The 21,705-nt window shown below is 45.5% G+C and overlaps 1 protein-coding gene across 3 annotated transcripts; it reads left to right on the forward strand.

The window, feature by feature from the left end:
• Window positions 1–1,562: 1,562 nt before the first annotated feature.
• On the forward strand, window positions 1,563–20,026 carry SARS1 (seryl-tRNA synthetase 1; the record flags this gene model as incomplete). 3 transcript variants are annotated; one of them, XM_084241947.1, is made up of 12 exons in its annotated part: window positions 1,563–1,702; window positions 7,506–7,572; window positions 11,173–11,253; window positions 12,232–12,390; window positions 13,381–13,524; window positions 14,258–14,413; window positions 17,010–17,231; window positions 18,058–18,187; window positions 18,450–18,607; window positions 18,859–18,933; window positions 19,251–19,380; window positions 19,665–20,026. In XM_084241947.1, the coding sequence occupies 12 exons, from the start codon at window positions 1,563–1,565 to the stop codon at window positions 19,820–19,822; spliced, it is 1,620 nt and encodes a 539-aa protein (XP_084098073.1). In that variant the 3' UTR covers window positions 19,823–20,026. The 3 variants fall into 3 exon arrangements, with proteins under 3 accessions (XP_084098073.1, XP_084098074.1, XP_084098075.1); XM_084241948.1 differs by having other exon boundaries at window positions 18,859–18,930; XM_084241949.1 differs by lacking the exon at window positions 18,859–18,933.
• Window positions 20,027–21,705: the final 1,679 nt, after the last annotated feature.

Below are 21,705 nucleotides of genomic sequence, written 5' to 3' on the forward strand. Positions count from 1 at the left end.
AGACATACAGACCAATGGAATCGAATAGAAAATCCAGAAATAAACCCACAGATTTATGGTCAACTAATCTTTGACAAAGGAGCAAAGACTATGCATTGGAGCAAAGAAAGTTTGTTCAATAAATGGTGCTGGGAAAACTGGGTCGCTACATGCAAAAGAATGAAGCTTGACCACTACCTCACACCATACACAAAAATCCTCTCACCCCCCCCATACCTCTGGCCTGTACCCCAGTTCTTGTATGCATAAATAAATAAATTTTAAAAAATAAATAAATAAATAAATTCCACAGGTAGCAGGAGAACAGGTATCCTGAGCTGAGGTAATCTAGACATAAGACCTGAAACCATAAAATATATAGAAGGAAATATAGGCAAAACCTACGTGATTTGCACATCAAAGACATCTTTACAGACACATCACCCAAAGCAGTGATAGTGAAGGCAAAGATAAACAGCTGGGACTACATCAAATTAAAGAGCTTTTGCACAGCAAAAGAGACAATAACAAAAACAAAGAGAAACCCCACCGACTGGGAGAACATTTTTGCACCCAACACTAATGATAAAGGACTGATCACAAAAATCTGCAAAGAGTTGACAAGTCCTTTTAAGCGCGCGGGCGAGGACCCACAGTCAGGCACCCCGTTTTGTATCGGGGTTGCTCTACAACACTCATCTCTCTCTTAAATGAACGCAATCCCACTTTTACAACCTGTAATTTGAAGGGTTGGTAAAGGGGCAATGTGACTTACTCAATAATCAGATTAATAAAGTTATAAATTCCACAGGTAGGGGGCCTCCCTGGTGGTGCAAGGGGTTAAGCACCGCACTATGAAGCAATTCGCAGCCTCAGCAGTACCAGTTCCATGCCCAGCCAGCCAGGGAGCTACCCACATGGCACAGCAGACCTCTCCTGCTGCTCCCCTCAGGAATGTACTTCGGTCAATCTGCCTGTTCTGTTCCCCACTCTGTCTCTGGTGAATCCTCTCACCCCCCCATACCTCTGGCCTGTACCCCAGCTCTTGTATGCATAAATAAATAAATTTTAAAAAATAAATAAATAAATAAATTCCACAGGTAGCAGGAGAACAGGTATCCTGAGCTGAGGTAATCTAGGAACTAATACATGTAGACATACTCTTGCCTCAGGATGGGGTGTCTACTGGCATCTATTGGAGGCGCCAGCTTCCAAGGGGGGATGGGCTCTGCCCAACATGAGATTTACTCATTAACATAAGAAAGAAACCGAGACACTCACTTTTGTGGGGCAACCAGAGGCTCTACAGAGGCGGGCAGCGTTGAGGAGAAAGAACAAGCGGCGGGCAAAGCCACAGCGTGACCAGAACCGCGCACAGTCCGAGCCTCCAGACCCACGCGCTGCGCCCTTCCCTCTGGAGCCCCGGCGCCGGCACTGCCGCTCCTGGCCGAGAGGGGGCGCCCGCGCGGCGCCGCGCTGCGCCTGCGCAGAGGAGGGCGGGTCAGCGCGCCGGCGCAGTGCGTCAGTCACCGGCGCCAGCTGCGAGTCCGCACTTCCCTTCGCGCTGGCCGGGAGAAGGAAAGATGGTGCTGGATCTGGATTTGTTCCGGGTGGATAAAGGAGGGGACCCGGCTCTCATCCGAGAGACGCAGGAGAAACGCTTCAAGGACCCGGGGCTCGTGGATCAGCTGGTGAAGGCAGACGGCGAGTGGCGACGATGTAAGTACGCGGACGCCCTGGGGACCCCGGGTCCTCGCCGCCTCTCCTGAGGCCACATCGTCACCCCTCGTCAGACCCCAGGTTGAGGTGGCTTCGAGGTTTACCCAGCCCCCCCTCTTCCCCAAGCATCCTTGAAGCTGGACCGTCCCACTTTAACCTTCCACGCGTGCTCGGGGCGCCTGAGCCCGGGAGGGAGCACGGCGCATGCGCATCGGGAGCTGTCAAGCCTCCCCGGCTCAAGGGTAACCAGGAGAGCCCGCGGGAGGCTTGGGGGGCTCTCCCCTCTCCTAGCAGCTGACTCTTGGGTCGCCTCCAGTCTTTTTCTCATCTTCCGCGGGTGAAAGTGGTCGCCCGCTGCTTTGATTGGATTAAAAGCTCAAGCCTGAGGTTGAATCTCATCTGCATCGTAAATAGTTTCCCTCCACCCTTTTTGGTGGAATTTGGGAGCTGTGGAAGCCTCTCCTGGCTAAAAACAGCAAACACAGAGCTTTCGGGAAGGCCATCCCCCTGATCTGTGGGCATATCTTTAAGAATCAAGAAAAGTGTTTTCGTAGTAGGTCAGATTTCAAGAAGAGAGGTGACGTGAGACAAGAAAGGGCTTGTCGTTCTTGAGGCTGTTTGTGATTTGTGGAAGTTTCCCGAAAAAGACACTGTAGAGTTGGGCTAGAACTTGGAGCTAATCCGAGCATCTTTCGTGAAGCTGAATAAAATGCCTGTCAACCTCTGCTTTGATTAGCTGGAGTAGTCCGTGGTTGGCCGGATGCTGTCAAGCACATGTGATTAGTTTTGTCTGATGCAATAGTTCTGCAAGCAGCTGAGAGCCAGGATTGACATCACACTGCCAGAGCAGTGACTGCCCAAGTGTGTGGTGGGTTTCTATTAGGAAAATTGATTTCTCCGAATTTATAAGGTTATTGAGTACCAAGAGAGTGTTTGTTAAACTGAGATTGTCTGTTGATTTTGTGCATCTCAATTGCTCTAATGTAGTGGTTTGTGATATCCCACCCCCTGAACCAGAAGTTTTGAGTTCAATGAAATTAACTTGAATGGAAGGAAAAAAACTAGACTGGACACTGTTTCACCATCAGAAGTACCAAATTTTCCTTTCAAGCTAACGATTGGCTTCAAAATGCCTTCAGCTGTCTTAGTCTCTTACATATAATGTACACCTCTACTGGAGGGTCTGTCCCTTAACTGGTAAGTGACCATGTGGAGAGGAAATGAGTTATTCAGGAATGAGTTGTGTTTACCTACGTATATATACACACATGCAGGAAATACATGTACCAGCTTGTAGATAATCCTGGGACCTAACACAGCACCTGGTCCTTGGTAAGGGCTTAACAACAGTTTGTTGAATTCGTAACTATCTTCTGTGTTCAGGATACTTTGCCCTTCTGTATGAAAAGCAGTTTATGTATGTAGCTTATTTTCAACACAGCTATTAATTTGATTGTTTTTTACCTGACGTCCCTTACCAATGTTCTCCTTAGCCAAAGGGAATTACTGATTTTTCTCCAGAGACTGGCTGACAGATCTTGTATCAGGGTTGTTCTCCATCCAAACCTCACATCAGAGGCTTGGGTTCTTCTCTCATGGGCTGCAGTAAGGACTAACAACCCAGGGCCATATTAAGAACCTGGATCTTGTTCCGCAACTGAGGATGCAGGAGCCTCACTACTTCTCCATTACAGCTACAGTGAGTCCTCACTTAACATTGCAAGTACGTTCTTACAAACTGCTACTTTAAGAGAAACAACATATAATGAAACCAATTTTACCACAGGCTAATTTATATCAGTCAGAATTAAATTCTTGTGATTTCTTCTTTCTAATTCAGAGTAATATAATGAGGACACATTTAGGCATATGATAATCATTTGATTATTTCCAAAGCCCAAACTGTTAGGGAGAAAAGGATGTCCTAAGCTAATTCCATACAGGCTTTGCGGACTCCACCCCACTCCAGACTAAAGCCATCAGGACATTGGGAAAGATAAATCCCATCACCACCAAAGGGAAGGTTACTGGGACCTGAGGGTGGAGTTAAGCAGCCAGGTTTGGTATAAAACCAGACATGTGGGTCTTGGGGGCCGCTTTTTGGCTTCACAGCTCTTGGCTCATAGCTAGCTCTCAGAATGCCATTGGATTTCCAGGTCGGCGGACTGGGTAGTACGCGTTTGAGACTTTATTTCCCTATTTTCTCCCTGAGTTGTACATTTCCTTATTTCACCTTTCCTTGTAAATAAACCTTTTATTAACCTTTTGTGTGTGCCTGCAGTGGAGTATTAATAAGTCGCTTTTAAGCGCGCCGGTGAGGACCTACAGCCAGGCAACCCATTTTATATCAAGGCTGCCCTGTAACAGAACCACTGGGTGTCCACATATCTTGAAATCAGCTGCTACCTACTGGAACTTTGTCCTCCCCTAAAAGAAGATCCTATTTTCTGAATGAGATTTCTGTTTAAGATGTTACTTCCTTTTAACCTTTATTGCTAGTGTCATTAGAATATCTTTCTAACTACTTTCAGTTCACCCAGCCCTGGGCCATGCCCAGGAAGTGTGATCTTTTTGGAATGCAAATATAATCATTTACCTTCCAGACTTCCATCAACTAGTGTTGCAGTGGCTGAGGATAGCTTATTACTCCTTTGCTCCACCAGGGAGGCCCTCTATCCTCATTTTTTTGCCATTCTCCCACATATGCCTCTGCCCTTTGTTCCAGTGTTGTATGCAACACCCATGACTGTTGTCTCTTGGAATACCCCTCACCAGGACACTGCCCCTACTATTAACAGCCCTCTTTCCCACCTAGCTCTGCTTCTATAGCACTGCCTTATTTGTTGAGTGCATTCCAAATGTTTTCTCATATATCTCTGTTGTATATATCTTATTAAATTTTTTTTTAAGTTGAGATAATATATTCAGTCAAGTACATAAATCTTAATGTGCAGCTTGAGGAATTTGATAACCACCCCCCAGATCAAGATCTAAGACCTTTGCAGCACCCTCCCAGGCTCCCAGTCATTTTCCCTACTCCAAAAATAACTATATTCTGCCTCCTGTATCATAAATTGCTTTTATGATTTTGAACTTCATGTTATAATAAACATTGTTACTATTGTATGTGACTTCTTTCTCTCAAAATGATGTCTGTAAGATTATTCCATGTTCTGTATAGCAGTGGTTGGTTCACTTTCCTTGCTGCATAATACTCCACTACATAAATATACCAACCACTACTATTGATGAATACTTATTATTGATGGATTCTTTGAGGGTGTTATGAAAGAGGTGCAACCAACATTGTTACATGTTCCTTTTCATTGACAGCAACACTCATTTCTGTTGGAATATACCTGGGAGTGGAATTACTGGGTTATAGGGTAGGCCTATGTTTATATTACCAAATAGTTTTTTAAAGTGGTTGTAGTGATTGATGCTTCTACCAGCAAGTAGTTAAGAGTTCCAGTTCCTCTCATCCTTGTCCTTGATATCGGCAGTCCTTTAAATTTTATCCATTCTGGTTGGACAAATAGTGGTATCTTACTAGTTTAATTTGTGTTTTCCTGATGACTGAAGGTATTGAGCAACTTTTCATATACTTGTTAGCTTTTTCTTCTTGATCTGTAGGAATTGTTTACACTGGATGCAAGACCTTGTCAAATAGACATATTGCTGTTTTCTCGCATTCTCTGATCTGCCTTTCACTCTTTTAGTTTTAATGAATAGATCTTATTAAGGAAGTCTGATTTATTGATCTTTTTTAGTTTGTGATTCTTGTGCTCTGTTTAAAAAATCTTTTCCTATCCCAAGTTCCTGAAGAGATTCTCTGATTTTTTTTTTCCTAGAGGTTTTATTACTTTGCCGTTCACAGTTAGGGAGATAATTTATCTCACATTGGTTGGATATATAATGTGAGATAGGGCGCAAAGTTCACTTTGTTTTTTTCATGTGGAAAATATACTTGCTTATGATAAAATGCAGCAAAAGGCGTGGAAGGAAACTTCCTCAATCTGTTAGTAGGCATTTATCAGAAACTTGCTTAGCTAGCATTATTCTTGATAATGAAATATTAAATGCTTTCCTCTTGAGATTGGGAGCAAAACAAGGATATCTCCTATCGCTACTTCTAATCCATTGTCACCAGACAGTTGGATGTAAGGCAAGAAAAAGGAATATATGATTGGAACAGAAGTGAAGCTATCATTTGCAGATGACTTGATTGTGTATGCTGAACTATTAAAATTAACTTTAGCAAGATCATTTTATACAATTATACAGAGTCACTGATATTTCTGTATGCAGACAGCAATTTGAAAGCATCTTGATTCCTAAAAATGTCATTTAATCTATGACATTCAGTATCCCTATACTGAAAACTACAAAACATTGCTGAGGAAAATTAAAGATGTTGAAAGGATATACTGGATTCATTGATTGAGTCATTCAGCATTGTTGCAATATTATTTTTTAATTGTCTTATTTTCTTTTATTTCCTAGGACCTACCATGTTATTTTCTTTCATATTCCCAACACTCAGCACAGGACCTTGCAAAAAGGAGGAACCAAATAGCTTTTTTTTTTTTAAATTTTTAATTTCAAAATTGTAACAGTTTTATGGAAGCTACAAAATAGTACAGAGAAGTCCTATCTATGTACCCTTCACCCAGTTTCCTCCAACGATAACATCTGACAGAACTGGTATAATACCAAACCGTGAGGTGGACATTGCTACCACCCACAAACCTTATTCAGATTTACATACAGTGCTCTGTGTGTGTGTGTGTGTGTTCACATGTAGGTTTTTAACCACAACCATACTCAAAATACAGAATTGTTCCATCACCACTGTGAAGCCTCTTGCTATCCATGTCCTCTTCCTAGTCTAACCCCTCCCAGCCCATACTATTCTCCAGCTCTGTAATTAATGTAAGTGAATGAGAAAGCAGTTATATTATTTTGTGCTAAAGTTAAGTTTAGTTTAGTTAAAATTTGGCAAAATCAGCAGCTCTCTTGCCCACCTGTGACTACGCAAGTGCCTCTTTTTCTTTCTCCTTTTCCTAACAACCCTGTCCTTTAAAATGTAAATAAAAATTTTTTGGGAAAATCTTAAAGAAGAACTATGACTGGGTGCTCTCATTTCCAATAATGCCAAAAGCTTGATTTTTACCATACTGCTCCTAAAGCTTCTACTCAAGAGGTCTGACTTTGCTAATCGCAGTTAGACAGGTGAACATGATACCAATATGTTAATTTGAGCCAGATTAACTATGTAGGCTGATTAGTACATTGTTTTCCCCCAAAAAAAGTAAATGTATAAGAAGCCAGAGGCTGCCAGTCGAGCCCTGTGTTAGAATAAGGAAAAAAAACGTAAACCATCCCTAGCACACATGAGTAACAAAGAGTTCATAGGAATGCAAACAAGACTGCCTTCTTTCTAGAACCCAGTGAGTGCTTTCTACAAATGAGTCTTAGGTAATTAAGCAGGTTGTAGTTACTTGAGTAATTTCCAGATTATTCAGATGTGCTGCTCTACAGAGGTATCATCAGGTTATGTTGCTTTTAATTTTAGTCTCAGAATGGCCTTTTCCTCCTCACCAAGTGCTGGGGGGCTCTAGCATAGTCACCAATACATGCCAACTGAATTTGGAGCTCAAAAGCTATAAGATTTCACAACTTCATGAGGTAGATCCTTTAGTTCTGCCTGCATTTTAGCCTTGGGCTGACATCAGTCCTAAGGAGCCGAGGGATCTCAAATACATGTACATTTTTGGTATATTCTTGGTTTCCTATTCTCCAGGCAGATTTCGGGCAGACAATTTGAACAAGCTGAAGAACCTTTGCAGCAAAACAATTGGAGAGAAAATGAAGGTAAGAGAATTAAATAGCAGCTTTGAGAACATGAACAGAGGTATTTAATCTTATTCTTAGTTGATACTTACATAATTTCTAACTTAATGTTTCATTCTGTGAGATACTGAATTTTTTATCAAAGGGAGGAAATTATTTTAAAAAGAAAGGAAAGAAAGTAGGGAACTCAGAGGCACTTTTCAGGGGCTGGTGACTCCATCTATATTCAGATTAAGTCTTAGTCCCTCCGACTGCTTAAGAGAGGGCAGACATTTATTTCTGAGAGTCCGGAGTCTGGAAAGTCTAAGATCAAGGGGCCAGCAGATTGGGTGTTTGATGAGGACCCACTTCCTGCTCACGGACAGTCTTCTTACTGTGTGCTCATGTGGTGGAAGGAACAAGGGCGCGCTCTGGACCTATTTTCTAAGGGTTCTAATCCCTTAAATTAGGGATGTGATATGCTCTAATCACCTCTGGAAGACCACCGCCTCCAAATACCATCACTGTGGATGTCAGAGGGACACAGAAATATCGGGGTAACATACATCTATCTATAGCAAGATAGATTCTTGCCACACTGGTTACTCGTCCATTCTGTTCTTATAAGAAGGTACATTCCACCAGTAACAGTGCCAAGAGGGTTTTCTTAGGGCAGACTTCGGATTCTTTGTAGTCATGCTCTTTAATGAGAAGAGCCCAGATATGGGATCCAAAGCCCAGATTGATGACTTCAGGCAAGTTAACTTTTGAGCCTCAGCTTTCTCATCTGTGCAATGACAGTATCTTCACTGATGAAACAGAATTGTGAGAACGAAGTTTTTTTAATGTAGAGAGCCTGGCACACTGCCTAGAACACTGCAGTTATTCAGCAATTGGGAGTAACAGTGGATACAAGTCTTCACTGGCCTTTGTCCTAAAATTCTTCCTAAAAGGGGGTATAGCTCAGGGGCAGAACATTTTTTTTTTAAAGATTTATTTATTTTTATATAAGAACTGGGGTACAGGCCAGATGCGCCAGAGGGTGAGAGGATTCACCCGAGACAGAGCGGGGAACAGAACAGGCAGACTGACAAAATACACTACTGAGGGGAGCAGTGGGCAAGACAGGAGAGGTCTGCTTTGCCATGTGGGATTCTCACCGGCCAGCCTGAATTGAATCCGCGCTGCAGAGGCCGTGGACTGCTTTACAGTGCAGCGCTCAACCACCTCCGCCACCAGGGAGGCCTAGGGGCAGAACATTTGACTGCAGAAATCCTTCCTTTGCTTAAAGAATGTTACATTTCAGTTCAGCCTTACTTTGGTATCCTAAATTGTTGATGTTTTTAAGCTATCTTCAAAAATATATTTTTATTCCCTCAATTGCTTTTAAAATAGCATTAAATGCATCCTACAATGTCTCATTTTGGTTATAAACCTCTAAACGAAATTAAGAAAATTCTAAAATGTTAGAATGTTGATTAGTAAAGAGCATGATAAAGATTTCCTTGGGATTCCAGCACCTTCCATTTCATAAGAGTTTGCATTCTTCTCTTCATAACATTCTATTACACTGTCAGCCTATGACTGGCTGCAGAAATCATTATCGCTGTTTTCTTCCTATGGGACTCATGATGCTTAATCGTTTACATTTCAGAGGGGCCATCATTAGATTAATTCCCCCTTCCCCCCGCTCATGTATACTTTGGGGCCTATATACAGATAGTGCCAGCTGAGTGGTTTTTATAGCAGAAAGATGGGAATGAGGGTTTTCATTGGCAGCATCATTCTTACACCCCTTCCCTGCCAGCCCTGCAAGCAGTGTCCTCATTGCTATCCTTGGGAAGGCTACTCACAGAGCTTTAACTTCCATCACACTTGAAAATATGCAAAACCCTTTCATATACATCATGTTTTCATTTGATCTTTGTGGAGTGTAGGTTGTAAATTTGTCAGCCCTATTATGAGTAAAAAGATAAGGGAATATAGGAAATTTGGGGACTTACCCAAAAGCCACTAGGTGCAGAGCCAGAACTTGAACTCAGAACCTGAATCCGCTGCCTTGAGGGATTATCAGCAAGGGAATTTCAGCTGTCATTGATACTATATGGAAAATTCTGAGATTGGGCCCTTTATTTCTACCCTGGTGGTATAAGCTTGTTCTTATCCAGACTCATCCTGATATTTTCAGGCTTTTTCAACTTTGGAAGGTGATTTTTCCTAAATCACTGAAGAATGTGAGTTGGGTTGTGGTTAGAATACCACTGCCCCATTTTGGGGTGTGAAGATATCTGATGAGCTTAAAGGATCTCCATGCTTTGCCTTTAGAAGATCATGAAGAATTCTCATGATTTAGTTTTGTACAATGGGTTATGAGGTTGTAGAAACATAATTACTCATTGTTACATACATAGAATTTTTATAAATCCTTGGGACATTGAACATGATCTCTATATTTTGTTTTATTTGTTCTTGCAAAGCAGACTCTAAATCTCCTCAACTTATTTTTATACAAATTTTGCTGAGCACTTATATATCTTGATATCATGGCCTTAGACTAATTTTCGTTAACTCAGTTTAATTTAGGGAAAATTTGACTCTTATAGTGCTCTTTCCCATAGCCCTAGGCAAGGATTACAAATGATGTGGGAAAAATCATCATAAAAAAGGAGGAAGATAGAAACCAGAGAGGAGAAGCTTGCCCAGGGTACACCCTGCCCTTTTGTCAAGATTCATCAATTGCTCCAAACTTAGTTCCAGATTTTGACAATTTTTGTTTTCTTTGGCCTCCTAACATTGCATCCTCCCATCCATTTCCCCCATGCTCCGTGCTAGGATTGCTCTTAGCAGGTGGGCTGAGAGCTAGGTCAGCTAGGTGACTGACTCCCCAGTACAGACCCCTGAGCCCCACACAGCTTCTCTTAAGCATTTCACACTTTCCCAGTGCCCAAGATGGGTCTTTGTCCAGGGCAGCCACTTTTCTTACATTCCTGATGACATCAACCTTTTGACCTTGATAGGTTAACCAGTCTGTCAAAAAAGCTGGAAAATGGCAGAACAGAGACTTGAAACTTTGACTCCTTAAACCTGTTCACTGAGTTAGCTCTCGAGTATTGCATCTTTTAGGGACAGTTATGTGCAAAGTTTTGGGATTAGTTTAGATGATATATTAATTGGATATACACTTATGAAACTGTATAAGAGATTTTCTTTTGGGCCTCCCTGGTGGCGCAAGGGGTTAAGCTCCACACTATGAAGCAATACACAGCCTATGTAGCATGAATGTGATCTCCGGCCATCCAGGGGACAACCCACATGGCGCAGCAGATCTCTCCTGACTCAACCCACTGCTCCCCTCAGCAGTGTGTTTCAGCCACTCTGCCCGTTCTGCTCCCCACTCTGTCTCTGGTGAATCCTCTCAGCCCCCTGCATCTCTGGCCTGTACCCCAGCTTTTGTATGCATAAATAAATAAATCTTAAAAAGAAGCCAGTACCCAGTGCATGTATAAACAAAACAAACGAACAAACAAATAAATAAATAAAACATGCCTCTATTAAAAAAAAAAAAAGAAAAAAAGAAAAAAAAATCTTAAAAAGAGAGAGAAATTTTCTTTTATTTAATAGTGTTTTTCCCCTTCCCTGCAGAAAAAGGAGCCAGTGGGAGATGATGAGTCCATTCCAGAGAATGCATTAAACCTTGATGACCTCACTGCAGACACACTAGTTGTAAGTTACTGTCCTTCTCTAGGTTGGGATTTCTGTGCTTTTATCTTAACTCTAGTCCTAGACATCAGGTGCTGCCACGCTGCTCCACACAGCATTTTGGCATCTGCAGCTGGGATTAAAGTTCCGCAGCTGGGAAATGTCCCCGTCTATCTCTTATACTCTGATGTGATGTATTAGACAGCAGAGAATGGAGTCAGGGTGTGAGTGAAAGCCATGAATGAGAAGAAGAGAAGAAGAGCCCAATTATGCTTAGTTTGTCCAATTCCACAAAGTGAAGGAATTTTTCATTTTGCTATAATTCAGTAAATGCTCACCACCATAGCCAAGGGCAGTGATTTTCAAGTTTTGTAGGCATTGGTCCCCTTTTTTATGGCCCTTAACATAAAAGCATTAAAAAAAAAAACAAAAAAAAAAAACGAAAAGATGAAAAAATATAAAAGCATAGCAAGAGCCTGAACCGAAAAAGCAAGTTGCTGCAGGGGTGCTATTTCTGTCTAGCCCTACCTGGTAAGGGTCCCCTCCAAGAAATCAAAGTACAGATTGAAACACCTGCAATAATGATTACGAAATAAGTTGAAGACAAGGTCTCTTGCTCCTGGTAAACTTATAATTCTTCTAGAGGGAACATTAAATATAGCATATATTCAAGTGCTAAATTGGTTTAATCAGGAAAATCATGAAGTGTAAAATAAGGTAAAACTCTTAGAAGATCTACAAGAATTAAGATTCCTGACATGGATGGGAACAAGAGGAGTGGCCAGGATTGATCCATCTCTCTCCTAGGAACCCCAAGGAAAATGCCAGCAGCTCAGTAGACTGTGTCTGTCCCTGAGAGCAGTGGCTCTTGGTTCTTTCAGAACCTTCCTTTTCAGTGTTTAAGATCCCCTCACACGGTAGTCATCAGAGCTCAGCCTGAGATCTTCGGCCATAGTCTTCTATTCTGTCCTTGACTCGATTTCCTGGTCTGTTCGGCTACAGAACCTGAAAGTCTCACAAATCAAAAAAGTCAGACTCCTCATCGATGAAGCCATCCTCAAGTGTGATGCGGAGCGTGTGAAGCTGGAAGCAGAGCGGTTTGAGAACCTCAGGGAGATCGGGAACCTTCTGCACCCCTCTGTGCCCATCAGTAACGACGAGGTGGGCAGGCAGGCGTCTGTGCCACAGCAGACGGCTGCCCTACATGCCTTCTCGGTTGGGAAGGGGGCGGGGTGGGAGGGGGACAGTGAGACGCTGGCGCTCTCTGTATAATCGTCCTTGTGTCAGAAGCAAGCTCTTTGTGTATTCCCTCTGCCCACCAATTGAGAATGGAAGGAGTCAGATCGTTGCCTGATTGGGAAGTAGCAGAGACAGCAGGTAGGAGGAGACTCCTGGCACAGAAATCTCTTCTAAATCGGGCTGCTGTCCTGCACTGCGTGTTGCCCTTGGTAGCAGTGAGTCTTGTGGGAGGGATCTGCTAAATCAACCTCACCCCTCACCCACACCCTGCTGAGAAGCTGCAGGTTGAAGGGAAATCTGCATGATAAAAGTTTCCTGCTGAGTGGGAGCTTCCCAGCACAAAGCTGCTCTGAGCCCAGCCTTTGTTCCTTGACACCCCAGCAGTGGCAGGGCCCATCTGTGCCTCTTTCATTCATTCCCTGGTGAACAGTAAACTGCAGGCTTGGGGGGGGGGGGGTTGGTGTCAGGGGCAGACTTGCAGACTCTCGGAAGGTCAGGGCCCTGAACCCTCCCTCCTGTGGCCCCGGGGACCAATGAGAGCCTGGAACAAAAAAACTACATTCTCTCTGCACCCGAGGCAATGCTGATTGTGTAAGGTTGTCCTGGTGCTGGATTTTCAAGGAGTCATTTAAAAGGGTAAAAAAAAAAGGGGGGGTGGGGGGCAGGCCCGGGGAGAGCACCTCGATCTTTTGGGAAATAGTGATTTCAGTTTCATGGGTACAGTTCTAAGAATTCATGAATTATTTCTCAATCAAGGACACGTTCTCTAGCAGAACCCCTGCTAGTCTCTGGATGCGGTGACCACTGGCCTACCAGAACACTAGGTCGTTCTTGGAATTAGATCTGAGAGGGCAGAGGTTGTGACGTAGAAATCACATATCTTTTTTTTTCCTCCTCGTCTTGTTTCCTTAGGATGCTGACAACAAAGTAGAGAGGATTTGGGGTGATTGTACAGTCAGGAAGAAGTACTCTCACGTGGACCTGGTGGTGATGGTTGATGGCTTTGAAGGCGAAAAGGGGGCTGTGGTGGCCGGCAGCCGAGGGTACTTCCTGAAGGTAAGAGCTGGGGGTGGGATTAGAGAGAAGGGGCTAAAAAATAAAAGTATAGAAAACTTAAGCTGTTCTAAAAGGCCCCTCGATTCACCACCTATACCCACCTTTCCGCCACATACCTACTAGCAACTAGATGGATTGCTCTTTCTCTTAAGCAATTCTGCTTAACAGAATTCCTTAGAACAAAAGCCACTATGTGATCCTTCATAATGAATATATTTTGCTGACTGAATCAGATCAGTCTCTGTTTTTAAGGCACTTGGTGTGATTGAACAGTCAGACAAGGAGCAGGGGAGAAGCCACCAGTGATAAACGCTGTGGCGCGAGGTGGCCCGACGCCATGACAAGGGTAGACAGAGGCAACAATCCAGATAAGCTGGGACGGAGGGCAGGTGAACTCAGGGAAGGCTTGCAGGAGGGCGGGGTAAAATAATTTGGGAAATACATAAATATATAGGCATGCTCTATGTATACAAATGAGTCCAGTGTCTTTAAGAATTAGCACAAGGTAACTCCCACACCCCCTGGGTGAATGACCCTTTCCCTGCTTTGGAGTCTTGGAGAGAATCTCTTCACCGTTCACGTGGATGATAGGCCAGGGGGGTTTTGAGTCAGTTGTTGGGGCCCTTTTCTGGCCTCCTGTATGTCCCTGGGGAGTCACATTCATGTAATCCTAGCAGGTGGATATGCAGTGACAGAACCTGCTCTCACAGTGCCGGGTCTCTTGCTCCTTCAGGGGGTCCTGGTGTTCCTGGAACAGGCACTCATCCAGTACGCGCTTCGCACCTTGGGAGGCCGGGGCTACACTCCTATTTACACCCCCTTTTTCATGAGAAAGGAGGTCATGCAGGAGGTGGCACAGCTCAGCCAGTTCGATGAAGAACTTTATAAGGTGAGTGGCCCGTTCAGGATGGCTTCTTAGGTTGTGAAGTTTAACCTGGAGAATACAGAGCAGCATTGTCCAGTGGAACTTCTGCAGCGATGGGAATGCTTGCTCTCTGTCTGTGGCTTTTGAGCACATAGAATGTGGCTAATACAACTGGGGAAGTAAAACTGTGTCTAGTGGCTACTATATTGGACAGCACGGATGTGCCCTGTCCTATGCCCCCCTACACCACTCCCCAGGTCATCTGTCTGCTGTGTATGAAAAGCACACCAACACCATGAGCTTGGACCAGAAATACATTTATTGAGTGCTTGGGACAGAAGGAAATGATAGAAGTAGCTGATCTTTCCTTCCCTCCTACTGTTAACTCCAGACTGAAAGTTTCCTCAGAATAAGACATTTTCCTTGGGGTGGGGATGGCTTCTGGCTTGGCTCTGATGCAATAGTTAGCATCAGAGAGAGAGCCAGAGGATCCGAGTCAAGGTTCAGAATGTCATTCAGTTCCACCAGTTCTAACACCAGCCATGACACCCCTAGTCTATGCCCAGCACTCAGTATTTGTAGTGTCTCTGCTGGGGGGTGCCACATTGCCCCAAAGTTCACGTGTCCCTTGTCCTTCTTCAAGAAGGTTCTGTCAGAAGGGGGCGACTTTGTTCTTATAGCCTGTTGCTTCCCAAGACCCATGGAGGGGAGCAGTAGACCCCAGTCTTAGGCTCACCTGACTTACCTTATGTGGATAGAGGTTCATAGTCAGAATCTTCTTCCCACTGGGTCCTGTAGATGAGTTCAGGGCTGTATTTTCATTCAAGATGCAGTGGGAGCAAAATCCTGAGCATGAGTACAACCTTAATGTCTTCCTCGCTTCTTTCTTTTCTTCCTTTTAATGAAAGAAATGTGTTCACATATCAACTTAAACCTATTTGATCTTTTTTCTTTCTCTTCTCAACTTCCAAGATTGGATAAACACTAACAGAACTCTAGAAGGATGAGGCCAGGCAGGAATACCAGGGAGGGAAACTTACATGGAGAATTATGAGAAATGTCAGGTAGCAGGTCTCCCTGAGTTACTTGCATCTGCCACTTCTTATCCAGATGCTTCTTGGGTCCACAGGCAAGGTGAATCCCCCATTGGGATAGTGAGGAGTTTGGCTGGCATTTCTTGTCTGACATAAACCTCAGTTTATTCCTTCTCTGCCCGGTGATGGAAACGTCCTGAATCTGTGCTGTGGTGTCCAGCCACCAGCCATATGTGGCTCTTGAACATATGAAACAGTGGAAACCAACTCATGTCAACTTAGAATATACAGGGCACACTAGTGCCTGTGCTGCATTGGGCTGTCCAGCCCTGGGGTTTTCTCTGTTGTATGTGAGGTAGCCCTGCAAGGCACTAAATGCCTTTTGTCAGATAGCAAGGTGGTTTTTGTTGAGCCCCAAACCCTGGCACAGAGGAAGTTCCCTTCCTTCTTTTTTTTCTTTTTTTTTTTTAATTTATTTTTATTTATTTATGCATATAAGAACTGGAGTCTAGGCCAGACGTGCAGGGTGAAAGGATTTACCAGAGCCAGAGTGGGGAACAGAACAGGCAGATCTACTGAAATACACTGCTGAGGGGAGCAGCAGGTAAGGCAGGAGAGGTCTGTTGTGCCATGTGCGTTAGCTCCCTGGCCAGGGATCACATTCCTGCAGCAATGGCTGGTGATGGCTTGATAGGGCTGAGACTTAACCCCAGTGCCACCAGGGAGGCCCCACCTTTTTTTTTTCCCCCCTTTAAAACAATGCTGCATTGCAGAAGATTTCCAAATAGGCAGGGGGCAGTCATCTCCTTTTCATTACTTTCTATAACAGTTACCGTCTTTAATATTCTCTTGCAGCCTTTTTTCACACATATATTAGCTTTCATGCTTCTAATCATAACGTATATAGATTGCCTTTACTTAGCAGTCTGTCAAAAGCATTTTTCAGTGTTATGGTGTGGTCTTGATAACCTTTGTTTTTAAGTGGCTTCATAATAGACATGGGGCTGGATGCAGGAGAGTCAGCTTCTCCTGTTAATTATTTAGGGGGCTTCTCCTCTTGCTGTCAATAGTGATTTTGCAAAGAACTTTGTCCCACCTGCAGTTTTTTCTTTTGCATTAGTTTCATCCACTGAACACCAAAGTGATTCTTTAATAAAGGATTATAATCCTGGACTAACCCACAAGCCCCTGGAAAGCGGAAACTATGTCTCCTTTTGCTCAGCAGGCAAAAAGGACTTGGCACTTGGTAAAGGCCTCACAAACTTTTGTTGAGTGAATGAATTTCTGTTGCTACCAGCTCAGGCTTTATTGCATGCCTGCCAACACTCGCCTTTATAGCTGTTTCATTTATCAGCTAAGTAGAGTATTATCAGAATATTTTATCTCCTTTCAATTTGCACCTCTTTGATCTCTATTAGGGACCCGATTCTGGGCTAACCCAATCCCTTCCTTGTTTGTTTCGTGTCCCCTGCTCACTCTGGGCGAGTGTTAAACCCCACCTGACCCATCACCAGTACGGTCCTGTGGTGTCTTGCTCTCGCTGCGGCCCTGACCCTCCCTAACTGGGAGAGTCCCTGCTCCTACAGGTGATCGGCAAAGGCAGTGAGAAGTCTGATGACAACTCCTATGATGAGAAGTACCTGATTGCCACCTCAGAGCAGCCCATTGCCGCCCTCCACCGGGACGAGTGGCTCCGGCCAGAGGATTTGCCCATCAAGTACGCCGGCCTGTCCACCTGCTTTCGCCAGGAGGTGGGCTCCCACGGCCGCGACACCCGCGGCATCTTCCGAGTCCATCAGTTTGAGAAGGTGAGTGGGTGGCTCAGGGTGAGGAGTGGTACCCCTATCCCTGTCTGGGACACTCAGAGGAGAGCAGGAGTCTTTGTTGCTGAGGCCTGCTCTGGTTCCTGACTTCCCTCTCATTGCTTCCATCTGTGTTTCTGGAAAGAGCCCGAGAGCACACCTGGAGTGCCTCTGAGCACAGAATTTGGAACAAAGTTGCTGTGTCCAGATGCCAGCCTGCTAGCCCCATTGCTTGCCAGCTGTTTGACCTGGACAAGTTGCTTAACCTCTCAGTGCTCATTTTCCTCCTCTGTGAAAGGAGGATAATAGTAGTACGCTCCCCAGTAGGCCTACACAGGGCTCCATGGTTGGTGTATGCAGAACACTTAGAACAGTACCTGGCCTGCCTGGTGTCAGTTCACTCTGAGCTTGTGCCTTATCACCTCCCAGGCCGGTTTAGCGCCCATCTGGCTTGATGGGGGCCCAGCCATGCCTGACTCCCGGTGTGTAGGAATGGGTCTTCATTGCAAGGAGACCTCCCTGTTGGGTCCTTTAATGTCTTTTTTTTTTTTTTGCATAGAAGAACTGGGGTGTAGGCCGGAGATGGGGGTGGTGAGAGGATTCACCAGAGACAGAGTGGGGAGCACGACAGGCGGATTGACTGAAATACACTGCTGAGGGGAGCAGCAAGTGAGATAACCCACATGCTGAGCCATGTGGGTTAGCTTCCTGGCTGGGGACCCAACTCAGGCCATAGTGCTGAGACTTAACCCCTAGGCCACCAGGAAGGCCCTGTCCTTTAATGTTTTCCCCCTGTCCCATTGTCACTGTCTGCTTGGGTCCCTCTCTGCAGATTGAACAGTTTGTGTACTCGTCACCACATGACAACAAGTCATGGGAGATGTTTGAAGAGATGATTGCGACCGCAGAGGAGTTCTACCAGTCCTTGGGGATCCCCTACCACATCGTGAATATTGTCTCAGGTATCAGGCTCCCTCCTCCAGCCCACAAGCACCACCCTCACCCACTGAGTTGCCACACAGTGAAATAGCTCACAGTCCAATTAATTGCCCACATTAATTAAAATATCACACTCTTCTCACTTGGGAGTGTTCAGTGATGAGAATATCTAGGTGTGACTTCTCTTCTGGGGTAGAAGGGGAATTAAAGAATTCTTCAGATTTGATGAAGTTTAGCCTTCTGAAATACCCCTCCTGCATGAGTTCTAGGGGTTTCTCCTTACAGGTTCTTTGAATCATGCCGCCAGTAAGAAGCTGGACCTGGAGGCCTGGTTTCCAGGCTCAGGAGCCTTCCGGGAGTTAGTCTCCTGTTCAAACTGCACAGACTACCAGGCTCGCCGGCTCCGAATCCGCTACGGGCAAACCAAGAAGATGATGGACAAGGTAGCCGGCCCCAGGGAGGCGGGAAGCTGACCTTCACTGCAGAATAGACCTGTCTAGTTCTCAAGGCTTAGACAGCATTACTTCCCAGCATCTTGGGAAAATCTGAGCTTCTCAATCTAGACCAGAAAGGAAATCTGAAAATGATTCTACTGAATCAGGGATGAGGCCTTCCAGCTAGAAACCTGAATCTCCCTGTATTCTACAAAGTAGTTCTAGCTTTTCTTTTGGGGGCTTGGTTTTCATAGCTCCAGATAAAGAATAACTCCCCTTTGCCTACTCAGAACAAGGCAGAGCTGATGTATTCTCTCTCCTCGCCCAGGAAGTGTGTCCTTTCACTCCCAATATTTAGGTCCTAATTTAGGTCAAAGACTTGAAAGATGAAAGGTTAAAATGAGGCCACTGTGGTAGTGGGCCTACCTTTCCCTTAAAGGGCCCACCTCTCAGAATACTGGGAGTTCATGGAGGCCTGAGGACTCTTCCTGAGTCATCTAATAAGCAATAAGTAGTAGCAAGATGCTCAAGATTGGAGAAAGACAGTAACGGATAGAATTTGACCTGGGTGGTCGTGGTCTGTGGGTCTGGCTGTGTGGTTCCTGGCCCAGGGTAGATGTAACTGCCCGCTCTTGGGACCCTCTTCTTGCAGGTGGAATTTGTGCATATGCTCAACGCCACCATGTGCGCCACCACCCGGACCATCTGCGCCATCCTGGAGAACTACCAGACAGAGAACGGCATCCTCGTGCCCGAGAGATTGAAGGAGTTCATGCCTCCAGGTAAGACTCTGGGCCCAGGTTTCCTTATTCAGACGCTGTCCCCCAGCTCTCCCTGTCCTCCAGTGCTGGGCCGCGCTAGGCAAGCTGAGAAAGCAGTCGACTCTTGTGTGATGTCCTTCCCAATTGCAGCTAGAATTCCAATTGGGAAGCAAAGAGGAAATAGAACCAGTGCTCACCAGGTCCCCTTTGTTCACAGGGGTCACTGTCTTGTTGGACTCCCCCCAGATGTCCTAGAGCTTCAACTCCTGAGAACCCAGAGATTATATGTTTCTCTTCCCTTCCAGGTCTCCAAGAACTAATCCCCTTTGTGAAGCCTGCACCCATTGACCAGGAACCATCAAAGAAGCAGAAGAAGCAGCATGAGGGCAACAAAAAGAAAGGGGCAGCCAGAGATGTCACTTTGGAAAACCGGCTGCAGAACATGGAGGTCACCGATTCCTGAACGGTCCCTCCGTCCGCCAGATTTTACTCTTGTCAGCTGGAGCCCAGAGCCTGCTCCCCCCAGGGAAGCCAAGCACCCACTCATCACCATCCCATCTGACTTTTAGCACAGCTAAAAGGGGAGCCATCTGCAGTGTCTACGGCAGTGTTCCCGTCTCTCCACATGGGCATAGGATCCAATCACTGATGGCTGGGGAAACCATGTAATAAAGCATCTCGGGGGGAAGACAAGGTCGCTTCCTCGGTCTCCTTCCCTGGGCTCGAACCCAGGCTCTGACAGCTCCCCCTGGCACCATACTTATTTTTGCTTTTTCTGCTCAATTAGGCTGTTCCATTTAGCCAATCAGAGAGCGTTTGAGAAGGAGGGTGAGCGCCAAGTTTGTAAAGGCTCAAGGGCCAGTGAAGCCTTTGTGTAGACACACAAGCTTGCAGGACAAGAGCCAGGATCCTCCTTTATCAATTTGCTTCTGCTTAAAAGCCAGCTGGGACTAGCTTAGAGACCAGAACTTGATATCAAAAGCCTCAGGCTCCCTGGGCAGGACTCCACGGAAAGGGGCGTGAGGCCTCCGGGTGGATGTGTTTAATCCAAAGGAGCCTTTGGGTTCAAGAGCATGGTCAGGGCCTTATTAACAGCTGCTCTCTTTCCAGTCATTCCCAAATGGGAGGCCAACTGCTTAGCAGAAGATCAGGATAACCAGCATCGCAGGGAGTGGGGGGTGACCAGAATGTTCTAGTCCTTTCTCTGGAGCTCCCACTGTTGCCTAATAGCCAGTTCATCCTTTCTCTGGGAGGGTGATGTTTAGGCTCCTTATTTACATGCTGCCTTTCATCTGCAATCTACAAACATGTACTTTAATAACACCTTATGATAGTTTAGTGCTGCCCTCCTAGGAGCCTGAAATACTTCCTATAGATGATCTCTTTTATCTTTGTGACAGTCCCAGAAGGGAGGGTGGAGACATGATTATACCTGTTATATCGCATGGAAGACAGAGCAAGTGGATAATGGAGGTGAGACAACGTGGCCAGGTGGAAGCCAGGAGGCCTGACTCCTCAGCGGGTTGTGTTTGTTTTGCTTCTTTGGGAGGATGAGAGCAGAACTCTGAACTGGCCTGTCACTCAGGAACCTTTATTTCTTCTGAGCTTCCTTAGTCCCTAAGCAGCAGCCTCCCCTGGCCTGTTGGAGCTTGGCACCAAGGAAAGAGGCCATGTGCTTGGTTTTCCACTGGAGGTCTGATCCTCTTCACCTTGCTGCTGGAAACCCTGTCAAAACGGGGCACCTGAAAAATGTCCACAGTGGCCCTAGCCACAGGCAGACTGGAACAGCCAGCCTCTCATGTAGCCCATTGGCCTCCAACAAAGTCAGGGCAAGAGGACAAAAGAGCAAGCTCCTCCCATTATTCAGAAGAATCAGAAAGTTACATTCCTGCAGCCTTGACAATTTGGTTTGAAGGAAGGCTGTTTACACAGTGGGCAGGAGACTGGCTTTGCTCTTCTCATACCCCCTGCCACACACCTTCCTCCCCATTTGAAAAGCCCATTGGGCACTGGGGCTTAGAAATTTTCAGATGCCCTAGACACCTCCCCCCCATCTGATCTTAGAGGTCACTACAGCTGCCTCTGTGCCCCACTCCCTTTAGCTCCAGGTGCCCATGACCTTCCTTCCACCAGGAGGCACTGCTTTTTGTCATGGCCCTGAGCACGCAGCTAAAAAGCCCAGGGCCCCAGCTTTGGCCCTCCCAATGTAGCTCCCCCCTGCTTTGGCTGACTTACCTTCTCACCTGACCAGTTTTCTGGACCTGGTTGCACCTGGAACCTGGACTGCTGTCTGCTTTGTACAGAGAGCCTCCTGCCCTATGCTGGCAGCCTAGCATCCCTGCCAGC

Source organism: Talpa europaea (genome assembly GCF_964194135.1).
Source record: "Talpa europaea genome assembly, chromosome: 9".
Lineage (NCBI taxonomy): Eukaryota > Metazoa > Chordata > Mammalia > Eulipotyphla > Talpidae > Talpa > Talpa europaea.